Source organism: Pseudophryne corroboree, chromosome 1 (genome assembly GCF_028390025.1).
Source record: "Pseudophryne corroboree isolate aPseCor3 chromosome 1, aPseCor3.hap2, whole genome shotgun sequence".
Taxonomy (NCBI): domain Eukaryota; kingdom Metazoa; phylum Chordata; class Amphibia; order Anura; family Myobatrachidae; genus Pseudophryne; species Pseudophryne corroboree.
The window spans coordinates 869,645,079-869,658,973 of NC_086444.1; the positions used below are offsets into that span (position 1 = coordinate 869,645,079).

A 13,895-nucleotide genomic window follows, 5' to 3' on the forward strand; every position below is an offset into this window, starting at 1 on the left:
CCTACGGCAATCATACAAGTGGACAGGACACTGCCTCACACAAGTACATTTGTTACATCAACTTTAATTATCGTGTTCTACCCATACCAACTATAAATCTGGCTACACATGGACAATCAGATGAAAAAATGCTATACGCCAAACACCAGTCTATACCACAGAAGGCACAATAAGATGGAAAAGGGCCTTCCTCGACATTCTGTAAACGTAGCCATACTTCTTACTTAGTACTTACTTAAGGGATCATTTTGTGGGGTTGGCTTGATTTCCAGAAACTCTTGAGATTTTCACATTGTTAGCCTAACAATTGTCCCTAAAATATCTCTGACCCAAAATGCTACTAAGATAAATGTGCTTTGCAAACCAACCATAATCACCACAAAAAGAAACACAGACCACATGATGAGAGGTATAGCTAAACGTGCAGGCCTCACCTTGCGCCCATCGCTGGCATGACAGTTTACATTTAACGGAGTAAGCAGAGCCATGAGCTTTTCCTCATTCCCACTCCTAGAAAAAAAAACATGAGAGAGGAACAACATTAATTACGTCCTAAAAGCTTCCCTATTACTCTAGCTTATTAGTAAGCAGTAAGCAAGTTTTCTACACAGTATTTTCTAGCACTGCTGGGAAAATACCACGATTCTATGGGTATACCGCATATAAACAAAATCTATAGACTTCCCTATCAAATAAAAGCAGAGCCAAAAATGTGAAACAATAGGTCACAATATAGTCCAAGTTCAGACCGTTGTAGTCCTTTACGAGTCGCTGGGAGAGGGGGTAATTATCAAAGCTGGGAGAGAGATAAAATTGTAAGAGATAACGTACCAACCAATCAGCAGCAGTCATTTTATAAACACAGCCTGTAAAATGTAAGGCAGAAGCCGTTTGGCTCAGTACTTTCTCTCACAATTTTATCTCTGACTGAGCTTTCATTAATACCCTCTAGGTCTGTAAAGTGTTACTAACAAAATTATGTGCCGACATGCCGTATACTGCAGCGTAAAACCAATCTACAGCAAGCAAATGCACAAAATATGGTGCAAGAATTATTTTCCAACCAAAGCTACATGTGCAGAGAGATCATTACAAGAGACTGTGACAGAATGACACTGGTTATCATCATTGCAGTAGATCCCGGCACTTACTCGGCAGCTAGGCTTCAAAATGGGGAAGGGAGGCTGTAGGTCTTTAGTGTTTATTTACATACATGATATTATGAAGCCAATAACCTGACTTAAAAATAAGCAGGAGAAATTGAACTTCTTTAGATTTATATGCAGCTCGTCTGTAGAAACAATATTTAATTTTGTTTTCCTGCACCAGTTTTAAAAACATTGCAGCCCACTTGCATTCAGCATTAAATGTAGTAAATGCTGTGTGTAATATCGTGAGTGGACCATCATAATGTCCTTTAACTATGACTTCCTGCGTTTCCTGTCCTTTATATTTAATGCAGTGTTCAGGGCCATCAAGCCTGACTCATAATGGCATACACATATTAGGACTGTCATTTATAAATGTATGCTTCTTTATTTACTGAATTTGCCCAAAACACTCCAGAGAGACCATGCAGCTTGTTTTATAAAGATCACTTCAGCATTGATTAGTAATGCTGAGCAACTAACATGCCGTAACAAATACGGATATGCAACACCGTTTCCGATCTAACAAATTCATTCTTTTATGTAATACAGTAGCAAGCGTTAGTCCAAAAATAAAGTTGTAAACCATTCTAAAATGGACATATAAAACAGTGGAAGGATTCCACAAGTGATAAGAAATCTAAACAAGACTATGCACTCCAGAGATATAGGAAATCAGTACCACGATACTGAAGGGATAATATGACTTAATTACAATTATCATAATTGGCAAGGCAAACTTAATGAAGGTATGTGTACCATGAGAAGTTGACTGTTTTTACATTGCTTAGCTTTTTGATGTAACGCTTTCTGAAAGATAACAATCGGCTTTTTCTTTTTCCTTTTTTAGAAAACAGCAGCAGTAGGGGGAAAAAATTATTATGAATGGCATAGATTGTGACATTTAAAGAAGACGCCTGTCACAAAATTGGGCATTAGCTTACAGCAAAACAATCATATAATGTTAAGCTAAAAGCCACAATACTTGGCATGTCATGTCTATGAAGCCTCTGCTCTGTTTCTCCCAGGCAGCTAAGTGTGCAAAGATCCATACTAATGAACTTGGCCGGCTGTGGTGTGTGTGTGTGTGTGTGTGTGTGTGAGCACCAACAACACTGCAATGCTATTATAAGCCGCCTCCATCCTATTACCCCACAACCCCCCTTCTCCTCCATCACTCCCCTGAAAAGCTTTGGAAATTTAAAGAGCACTCACCTGGCAGCTTCCAGGAGTTCGTCCTTCTTGTATTCACCTAAATGATTGCAAAATATCATGCTGTTAGCATTGAGTAGGAGGCAAAAAGAGAAATGTACAAGCTATCTAAGAACAAAATAAAACAGAGAGAGAGAGGGAGAGAAAACGAAGGAGAGAAAAAAGGAGGAGAGAAAAAGGGGGAGAGCAACAAGCCCACACCCAGGCTGGGTGATGGAGCAGTGACGTTAGCCAGATTGTGAAGGCAGCATCATCAGTGCCTTGGAGACGGGCAGCAAATTGACGCAGCTCCTTGTCCAATCCTCCCATGAAATGGCTTTCTTTAGACAGCCAATGAATGTTAAATAGTGTGTCCAGATAAACATTCTGCTCAGATAGCTGCATGCCAGCCACAATGTCCCTTCGCTTCCCACTACACCCCCCTTCTGCTATCTTGTGTGGGTAACCGCACTGAACATGGTAAGGATAGAGCATTCAGACAAAAGAAAGTCACAGAGCTATTCTCTGAATGGTAGAAATTATGGTGACATTTGTGCCCCACCCCTAACCTATACAAACAAGCTTCTCTCATGGATGTCACACACAATACATTTGCCTACTAGTATTCCTTTGTGCATAGCAATTTATATTTAGCTTTCCTCATGAGCAACACCAATACATTAGCTAACAGTGACTGAATGCAATAGACACACACAACAGGAGACATGATATGCTTGCTTTGTGCTATTTTCTAAGTGTAAAAATGACATTTATCAAATAGAAGGACAGCTAATGTGGATATCTCCCTTTTAATTACTGATGGAAGGGTGTACAACAAAGCCCTAGAGATAAAGGAGGAGATGTGCACAAGGGAAAGGTGAAGGATGCCCTGAATTAACCTTCCAGCTGCCACAACGTACTGTATGACTAGATTTCAGTCTCTCTACCCACACACAACATTGTCAGAGTAACTCTTAGTATAATGAGGGATCCACAGGCGTAATGGACAGGACGATTACATGGATTACTGGCAAATAAAATAGGGCATAAGACTGAGGTGGAAAGTCAGGTTAGCTATATTTTGAAATGTATGAAGGAAATGTAGAATAAATCAATGATACTGTAACATTCATTAATACAGATGGGTCATTCCATGTCAGTTCAACCAGGCGTGTCCACCTCCCTTCTCAGATTTTATTTATGAAAATTTTTTAGTGGAGAGGATGCAAAAAAAAAAAAAAAAAAAAAAATTTCTGCCAAATATTTCGACTGTCTGACAATTAGTTTATTAAATATAGATTTTTAAATGTATTAAATTTACTAAATCGCAGCTTCTTTATCCAGTTTATTTGAAGCATCACAGGTGTTTACTAAGGATTCACCATGAAATTTGCACCCCTAAGGTAACTCTTCCTCCTGAATTCAAAAGTCCAAACCAAATCACTTTATCTGCCTTATGTTTCGAGTTACGACAAAACCGCACTTTTTTCTATAATGTTTAAAAACGCTAGGTTCAATCAACATTAGACATCCCAAATTTTTTAGGTGCTTAACAGATGTATACATTACTACCACACAAAAAGTTAGCATGGTACTCTAAATCACAGTGGAGAAAAAAAATCATGAAGTTGATATTCAATTACTGTTGTATCGCATACCTAATTAACATAAGAAACCATGAAATTTAAAAACTTAACCATAACTTGAGTCCATAACTTAAGTTGAGTCAACAATCACATTATCTTTCTCTTGTCTGGAACCTGTTGTAACGGTCTGTAATTTTCCTTAAAGTGTCAGCAGACAGTGCCTTCCAGTACTTCCTTGAATAGTGGGCACTTCCATTAAACGGGATGGGAATAAAAGGAACAAAACACTGAAGGCCAGGACAACACATTTGTTGATTGGTTTCATTTCATGAAGTGTACCAGCACATCTTGTTCCTCCTCATTACACTGAATAATATACCCAATGTACCAGATGTTACCATACACTGCTGTTATTTACAGTATGTTTTAGGTTGCAGATCACTTTTATTTAAATATTTTTGTGACTGTGGTCATAGTGACGCTAAAGGGGTTATGCAATTAGACACAGTAAATTAACGCGGCTATTGTCCCGCTGGGGGCTATCCAATTAGCCCCGTAAAGTCGCAGCTCGCACCAGCTTATCAGGGATTTTGTGTCACCTTCCCCATGGAAACGGGGCTGTTTCTACCAAAAACACACAAGTTTCACTGAACCTGTGTGTTTTTGGGAGATTTTTTTTTTTTTTACGGGCGACCAAATTGGATAGCCTGTAAAAAAAGAAATAAATGGGTGAAACATCGTGAAAAATCGCCCAATGTATTTTCACCTGTAACTGGATACCCCCCCAAACTGTGGTTCCTGCTGTCTTCATGTCGTCTGATAACAATCGGAATATGTTTAGTTCATCATAACTAATAGGCCGAAATTAGTGACGAGCAAGTGTCTCTACCACAGTCTTTGCTGTTTCTAGTCGGCAATGCAGCTTGATTTTGCAGTCTTGTATTTCATTTGGTGACGCATAGAAAAACTTTCAGCCCAGCTACACAGGTCCAAAGGTGTCAGGATGTGACGAGTTCCACTGCTTGCAGACTAATATAGCGGGTGGCTAGACGTTTATTAGCACCATCACTAAAGTAGTGAACATACTCCAATTTTAGTAATACATTAGTTCCACTAAGTGTTTCATAACTACCGTAATGAAGGCATGCACAGTTATGGCTACATGGTCACTGGTATCACTTATAACACACAGACTCACACAGTTTAAAGTGTCAAACAATCATCTTGCCTAAAAAACAGATGTAGCGACGCTAATTGTTACCTCGCGGCAAGTGTGCCCACAAATGCATACCAATGGAAGCCTATGGAGCGAACGCTGGCTGTGATTAGTCGCAGCACAGCGTATTCGCACTATTCCGCTATGCATATGATGTGCGCACGCATCACAGCATAGATGAGCGTGGCTCTGTCTGTATACAGGAAATGGGTGAAGTGTTGCTTGTGAAGTGTCCCAGTGGAATCCTTGAATCGCATCCTGACACACAAATTAATAATTTTCTGCACGGAGTTGTTCCCCAGTACTAGTGATTGCAACCAATTTACTTTGGTCATTGTGGACCCACTGTTTATAAACAATTGTGTCATCATCCATGTCACTATCATGAAAAAGTTTTTTAACTATTTTCTGAAGTGCTTCCAGGCCTGGGCATTTATCACATCAATGAAACATACAAGTTTTTGAGTCTGAAGAACAAACGAGGATTTAAGTTAGGTCTTTGTAGTCCATCTTTAGTGGTAGAGCAGCAACCAATAATTTCTTGTGTCAAATATGTATGCGGTACAACAGTAATTGTACGTCAACTTCATAATTATTGTTCTCCACTATAAAATTAGGTACCATGCTGATTTTTTGTGTGGTAGTAATGTTTACCTTTGTTAAGCACCTAAAAAAAATTGGGATATCTAATACTGATTGAACCTAGCGTTTTTAAGTATTTTCGAAAAACAAGCGTTTTTACCATAACTCGAAACATAAAGCAGTTTTAGAAAGTAATTTGGTTTGGATTTTTGGATTCGGTAGGATGAGTTACCTTAGAGGTCCAAATTTCATGGTGAATACTTAATAAACACCTGTGATACTTCAAATAAACTGGATAAAGAAGCCACAATTAGTAAATAATTTAATACATTGAAAAATAAATATTTAATATTGAATTTGTCAGACAGTCAAGATATTTGGCAGAAATTGTTGTTTTGACATCCTCTAAACTAAAAAAAAAAATTGTGAAAATCTGAGAAGGGTGGTGGACATTTCATTTTTTGGGGGGGTGATTTGATGTGGAATGACCCTGTAATTAAAAATGCTCCAAGGAAGCCAAAAGTAAAAATAGAGAAGTGTAAAAAATAAGAATTTACTCACCGGTAATTCTATTTCTCGTAGTCCGTAATGGATGCTGGGTACTCCGTAAGGACCATGGGGAATAGACGGGCTCCGCAGGAGACTGGGCATTCTTTAAAGAAAGACTAGGTACTACATCTGGTGTGCACTGGCTCCTCCCTCTATGCCCCTCCTCCAGACCTCAGTTAGGGAAACTGTGCCCGGAAGAGCTGACATTACTAGGAAAGGATTTGGAATCCAGGGTAAGACTCATACCAGCCACACCAATCACACCGTACAACTTGTGATAACTATACCCAGTTAACAGTATGAACAACAGCTGAGCCTCATTAAACAGATGGCTCAGAACAATAACCCTATAGTTAAGCAATAACTATATACAAGTATTGCAGAAGTCCGCACTTGGGACGGGCTCCAAGCATCCACTACGGACTACGAGAAATAGAATTACCGGTAAGTAAATTCTTATTTTCTCTGACGTCCTAGTGGATGCTGGGTACTCCGTAAGGACCATGGGGATTATACCAAAGCTCCCAAACGGGCGGGAGAGTGCGGATGACTCTGCAGCACCGAATGAGCAAACTCAAGGTCCTCCTCACCCAGGGTATCAAACTTGTAGAATTTTGCAAACGTGTTTGATCCCGACCAGGTAGCAGCTCGGCAAAGTTGTAAAGCCGAGACCCCTCGGGCAGCCGCCCAAGAAGAGCCCACCTTCCTCGTGGAATGAGCTTTGACTGATTTAGGATGCGGCAGTCCAGCCGCAGAATGTGCAAGTTGAATCGTGCAACAGATCCAGCGAGCAATAGTCTGCTTAGAAGCAGGAGCACCCAGATTGTTGGGTGCATGCAGGATAAACAGCGAGTCAGTTTTTCTGACTCTAGCAGTCCTGGAAACATAGATTTTCAGGGCCCGGACTACGTCCAGCAACTAGGTAGCCTCCAAGTCCCGAGTAGCCGCAGGCACCACAATAGGTTGGTTCAAATGAAACGCTGATACCACCTTAGGGAGAAATTGGGGACGAGTCCTCAATTCAGTCCTGTCCATATGGAAGATCAGATAGGGGCTTTTACATGACAAAGCCGCCAATTCAGACACACGCCTAGCCGAAGCCAAGGCCAAAAGCATGACCACTTTCCACGTGAGATATTTCAACTCCACGGTCTGAAGTGGCTCAAACCAATGAGATTTTAGGAAATCCAACACAACGTTGAGATCCCAAGGTGCCACTGGAGGCACAAAAGGGGGCTGAATATGCAGCACTCCCTTAACAATCGTCTGAACTTCAGGCAGTGAAGCCAGTTCTTTTTGAAAAAAAATAGACAGGGCCGAAATCTGGACTTTTATGGATCCCAATTTTAGGCCTATAGTCACTCCTGACTGTAGGAAGTGCAGAAATCGACCCAGCTAAAATTCCTCTGTTGGGCCTTCATAGCCTCACACCAAGCAACATATTTTCGCCATATGCGGTGATAATGTTTTGCTGTCACATCCTTCCTAGCTTTTATCAGCGTAGGAATGACTTCAACCGGAATGCCCTTTTCCATCAGGATCCGGCGTTCAACCGCCATGCTGTCAAACGCAGCCGCGGTAAGTCTTGGAACAGACAGGGCCCCTGCTGTAGCAGGTCCTGTCGGAGCGGCAGAGGCCAAGGGTCCTCTGAGATCATTTCTTGTAGTTCCGGGTACCAAGTTCTTCTTGGCCAATCCGGAACGATGAGTATAGTTCTTACTCCTCTCTTTCTTATTATCCTCAGTACCTTTGGTATGAGAGGAAGAGGAGGGAACACATAAACCGACTGGTACACCCACGGTGTCACTAGAGCGTCCACAGCTATCGCCTGAGGGTCCCTTGAACTGGCGCAATATCTTTTTAGCTTTTTGTTGAGGCGGGACGCCATCATGTCCACCTGTGGCCTTTCCCAACGATTTACAATCAGCTGGAAGACTTCTGGATGAAGTCCCCACTCTCCCGGGTGGAGGTCGTGCCTGCTGAGGAAGTCTGCTTCCCAGTTGTCCACTTCTGGAATGAACACTGCTGACAGTGGTATCACGTGATTTTCCGCCCATCGGAGAATCCTTGTGGCTTCTGCCATTGCCATCCTGCTTCTTGTGCCGCCCTGTCGGTTTACATGGGCGACCGCCGTGATGTTGTCTGACTGAATCAGCACCGGCTGGTTTTGAAGCAGGGGTTCTGCTTGACTTAGGGCATTGTAAATGGCCCTTAGTTCCAGAATATTTATGTGTAGGGAAGACTCCTGACTCGACCATTGTCCTTGGAAGTTTCTTCCCTGAGTGACTGCCCCCCAACCTCGGAGGCTTGCATCCGTGGTCACCAGGACCCAGTCCTGTATGCCGAATCTGCGGCCCTCGAGAAGATGAGCACTCTGCAGCCACCACAGCAGAGACACCCTGGCCCTCGGGGACAGGGTGATCAACCGATGCATCTGAAGATGCGATCCGGACCACTTGTCTAACAGATCCCACTGAAAGATCCTTACATGGAACCTGCCGAAGGGAATTGCTTCGTAAGAAGCTACCATCTTTCCCAGGACTCGCGTACAGTGATGCACCGACACCTGTTTTGGTTTAAGGAGGTCTCTGACCAGAGATGACAACTCCTTGGCCTTCTCCTCCGGGAGAAACACCTTCTTCTGTTGTGTGTCCAGAATCATACCCAAGAACAGCAGACGCGTCGTAGGAACCAGCTGCGACTTTGGGATATTCAGAATCCAGCCGTGCTGTTGCAGCACTTCCTGAGATAGTGCTACTCCGACCAACAACTGCTCCATGGACCTCGCCTTTATAAGGAGATCGTCCAAGTACGGGATAATTATAACTCCCTTCTTTCGAAGGAGTATCATCATTTCGGCCATTACCTTGGTAAATACCCTCGGCGCTGTGGACAGACCAAACGGCAAGGTCTGGAATTGGTAATGGCAGTCCTGTACCACAAATCGGAGGTACTCCTGGTGAGGTGGGTAAATGGGGACATGTAGGTAAGCATCCTTGATGTCCAGTGATACCATATAATCCCCCTCTTCCAGGCTTGCAAAAACCGCCCTGAGCGATTCCATTTTGAACTTGAACTTCCTTATATAAGTGTTCAAGGATTTCAAATTTAGAATGGGTCTCACCGAACCGTCTGGTTTCGGTACCACAAACATTGTGGAATAGTAACCCCGTCCCTGTTGAAGGAGGGGAACTTTGATTATCACCTGCTGGAGGTACAGCTTGTGAATTGCCGCCAGTACTACCTCCCTGTATTTGGGAGTAGTTGGCAAGGCTGATTTGAGGTAACGGCGAGGGGGAGACGTCTCGAACTCCAGCTTGTATTACTGAGATACCACTTGTAGAACCCAGAGATCCACCTGTGAGCGAACCCACTGGTCGCTGAAGTTCCGGAGACGGGCCCCCACCGCACCTGGCTCCACCTGTGGAGCCCCAGCATCATGCGGTGGACTTAGTGGAAGCAGGGGAGGATTTTTGTTCCTGGGAACTGGCTGTCTGGTGCAGCTTTTTCCCTCTACCCCTGCCCCTGGGCAGAAAGGACGCGCCTCTAACCCGCTTGCCTTTCTGAGGTCGAAAGGACTGTACTTAATAATACGGTGCTTTCTTAGGCTGTGAGGGAACCTGAGGTAAAAAAGTCGACTTCCCAGCTGTTGCTGTGGATACGAGGTCCGAGAGACCGTCCCCAAACAATTCCTCACCCTTATAAGGCAAAATTTCCATGTGCCTTTTAGAATCAGCATCACCTGTCCACTGCCGAGTCCATAATACTCTCCTGGCAGAAATGGACATTGCATTAATTCTAGATGCCAGCCGGCAAATGTCCCTCTGTGCATCCCTCATATATAAGACTACGTCTTTAATATGCTCTATGGTTAGCAAAATAGTGTCCCTGTCAAGGGAATCAATGTTATCAAACAGGGAATCAGACCACGCTGCTGCAGCACTACACATCCATGCTGAAGCAATAGCAGGTCTCAGTATAGTACCTGAGTGTGTATACACAGACTTCAGGATAGCCTCCTGCTTTCTATCTGTAGGCTCCTTTAAGGTGGCCGTATCCTGAGAAGGCAGTGCCACCTTTTTTGATAAGCGTGTGAGCGCCTTGTCCACCTTAGGGGATGTCTCCCAGCGTAACCTATCCGTTGGCGGGAAAGGGTACGCCATTAGTAACCGCTTAGAAATCACTAGTTTCTTATCTGGGGAACCCCACGCTTCTTCACACAATTCATTTAACTCATCAGATGGGGGAAAAGTCACTGGCTGCTTTTTCTCCCCAAACATAATACCCTTTTTTGTGGTAACCGGGTTAATGTCAGAAATGTGCAACACATTTTTCATTGCCGTAATCATGCATCGGATGGCCCTAGTGGATTGTACATTTGTCTCATCCTCGTCGACACTGAAGTCAGACTCCGTGTCGACATCTGTGTCTGCCATCTGAGGTAGCGGGTGTTTTTGAGCCCCTGATGGCCTCTGAGATGCCTGGGCAGGCGCGGGCTGAGATGCCGGCTGTCCCAAAGCTGCGTCATCGAACCTTTTATGCAAGGAGTTGACACTGTCTGTTAATACCTTCCACATATCCATCCACTCTGGTGTCGGCCCCGCAGGGGGCGACATCACACTTATCGGCACCTGCTCCGCCTCCACATAAGCGTGCTCAAACATGTCGACACAGCCATACCGACACACCGCACACACACACAGGGAATGCTCTGACTGAGGACAGGACCCCACAAAGTCCTTTGGGGAGACAGAGAGAGAGTATGCCAGCACACACCAGAGCGCTATATAACAGAGGGATTTACACTATACACAAAGTGAATTTTCCCCCAATAGCTGCTTATATCACAATTTGCGCCTAAATTTATGTGCCCACCCTCTCTTTTTTACCCTTTCTGTAGTGTATACTGCAGGGGAGAGCCTGGGTAGCGTACTTCCAGCGGAGCTGTGAAGAGAAAATGGCGCTGGCTGTGCTGAGGAAGATAGCCCCGCCCCTTCAGCGGCGGGCTTCTCCCGCTTTTTTAATGATAATTATGGCGGGGGATTAGGCACATATACAGTTTAGAACTGTATTATGTGCATTTTGCCACTTAAGGTATACTAATTGCAGCCCAGGGCGCCCCCCACCCACCCAAGCGCCCTGCACCCACCAGTGACCGGAGCGTGTGGTGTGCTGTGGGAGCAATGGCGCACAGCTGCAGTGCTGTGCGCTACCTTATTGAAGACCGGAGTCTTCAGCCGCCGATTTTCTCCGGAATCTTCAGTCTTCTGGCTCTGCAAGGGGGACGGCGGCGCGGCTCCGGGAACGGACGATCGAGGTCGGGCCCTGTGTTCGATCCCTCTGGAGCTAATGGTGTCCAGTAGCCTTAGAAGCACAAGCTAGCTGCAAGCAGGTAGGTTTGTTTCTCTCCCCTAAGTCCCACGTAGCAGTGAGTCTGTTGCCAGCAGATCTCACTGAAAATAAAAAACCTAACAAATACTTTCTTTATAGTGAACTCAGGAGAGCCCACTAAGTGCATCCAGCTCTGGCCGGGCACAGATTCTAACTGAGGTCTGGAGGAGGGGCATAGAGGGAGGAGCCAGTGCACACCAGATGTAGTACCTAATCTTTCTTTAAAGAATGCCCAGTCTCCTGCGGAGCCCGTCTATTCCCCATGGTCCTTACGGAGTACCCAGCATCCACTAGGACGTCAGAGAAATATAAATGTGGAGTGCAGAGATTATCAGCAGTAAAAATTAGGATGGCTTAAAAAAGAAAAACATAAGACAATGTCCAAATGGTCTGTACAGTATCTAACCAGCAAACAAGTGTGCCCACCAAGCTATAGAGAATAGCACTATTGCCCTGATTGTGTAACAGCCAGTATCCCATTCAATCATAGTGCTCATTTTATCCACACAATGTAGCAGCTTTAAGGTCACCATATATCTGCAATATATTGGGGTAATCCTCCACTCTGGAGATGATTGTCCAAATAAGTTGGTGATGTATGAGCTCCCCCTCAGTGGCGTAACTACTGCCCCCGCAGTCCTCGCGGTGGCTTGGGGGCGAGGGGCTGCGGGAGCGCCACTGATTACAGCAGACTGACATGCGGACGAGCGCCCGCATGTCAGTCTGCTTTCTCCTTCCCGCCGCCGCTTGTTGGAGGGACACGGACGGCACAGCGTGTGCCTCTCCTGTGTCCCTCCTGCATCATCTCCGGCGGCCGCGGGTCTAATAGGGGGAAGTGCCGTCCGTGAGCTCTAATTGGCTCACGGACGGCACTTCCCCCTATTAGACCCGCGGCCGCCGGAGATGATGCAGCAGGAGGGACACAGGAGAGGCGATCTGTGCCCTCCGTGTCCCTCCAATAAGCGGCGGCGACGGCGGCACTGGGGGGAATATCTGGCACTGGGGGGGGGGATGTCTGGCACTGGGGCATATATGGCACTGGGGGGGAGATGTCTGGCACTAGGGGGGATATCTGGCACTGGGGCATATATGGCACTGGGGGGGAGATGTCTGGCACTAGGGGGGATATCTGGCACTGGGGCATATATGGCACTGGGGGGGGGATATCTGGCACTGGGGGGGGGATGTCTGGCACTGGGGGGGATATCTGGCACTGGGGGGGGGGATGTCTGGCACTAGGGGGGATATCTGGCACTGGGGCATATATGGCACTGGGGGGGGGGGATATCTGGCACTGGGGGGGGGATGTCTGGCACTGGGGGGGGATGTCTGGCACTGGGGGGGGGGATGTCTGGCACTGGGGCATATATGGCACTGGGGGGGAGATGTCTGGCACTAGGGGGGATATCTGGCACTGGGGCATATATGGCACTGGGGGGGGATATCTGGCACTGGGGGGGATGTCTGGCACTGGGGGGGGATGTCTGGCACTGGGGGGGGGGATGTCTGGCACTGGGGGGGATATCTGGCACTGGGGGGGGGGGATGTCTGGCACTGGGGGGGATATCTGGCACTGGGGGGGGGGGATGTCTGGCACTGGGGCATATATGGCACTGGGGGGGATGTCTGGCACTGGGGCATATATGGCACTGGGGGGGGGGGATGTCTGGCACTGGGGGGGATATCTGGCACTGGGGGGGGATGTCTGGCACTGGGGCATATATGGCACTGGGGGGGAGATGTCTGGCACTAGGGGGGATATCTGGCACTGGGGCATATATGGCACTGGGGGGGGATGTCTGGCACTGGGGGGGATATCTGGCACTGGGGGGGGTGTCTGGCACTGGGGCATATATGGCACTGGGGGGGGGGGATGTCTGGCACTGGGGCATATATGGCACTGGGGGGGGGGGGATGTCTGGCACTAGGGGGATATCTGGCACTGGGGGGGGGATGTCTGGCACTGGGGCATATATGGCACTGGGGGGGGGATGTCTGGCACTGGGGGGGGATATCTGGCACTGGGGGGGGATGTCTGGCACTGGGGCATATATGGCACTGGGGGGGGATGTCTGGCACTGGGGGGGGATGTCTGGCACTGGGGGGGATATCTGGCACTGGGGGGGATATCTGGCACTGGGGGCATATGTGGCACTGGGGGGGAATATATGGCACTGGCGGCATATCTGGCACGGGGGGAATATCTGGCACTGGGGGCATATGTGGCACTGG

At 46.5% G+C, this 13,895-nt stretch overlaps 1 protein-coding gene across 4 annotated transcripts in view; it reads right to left on the reverse strand.

Annotated features, from left to right (window-relative positions):
• LOC134914279 (poly [ADP-ribose] polymerase tankyrase-1) overlaps window positions 1–13,895 on the reverse strand; it is a 571,272-nt gene that overhangs the window by 313,517 nt on the left and 243,860 nt on the right. For all 4 annotated transcript variants that reach the window (XM_063920036.1, XM_063920037.1, XM_063920035.1 and 1 more), the window contains exons 4-5: window positions 2,364–2,400; window positions 435–510 (exon numbers count right to left, since the gene is read on the reverse strand). In XM_063920036.1, coding sequence (XP_063776106.1) covers window positions 435–510; window positions 2,364–2,400 — 113 coding nt within the window. The remainder of the gene's footprint in view (window positions 1–434; window positions 511–2,363; window positions 2,401–13,895) is intronic.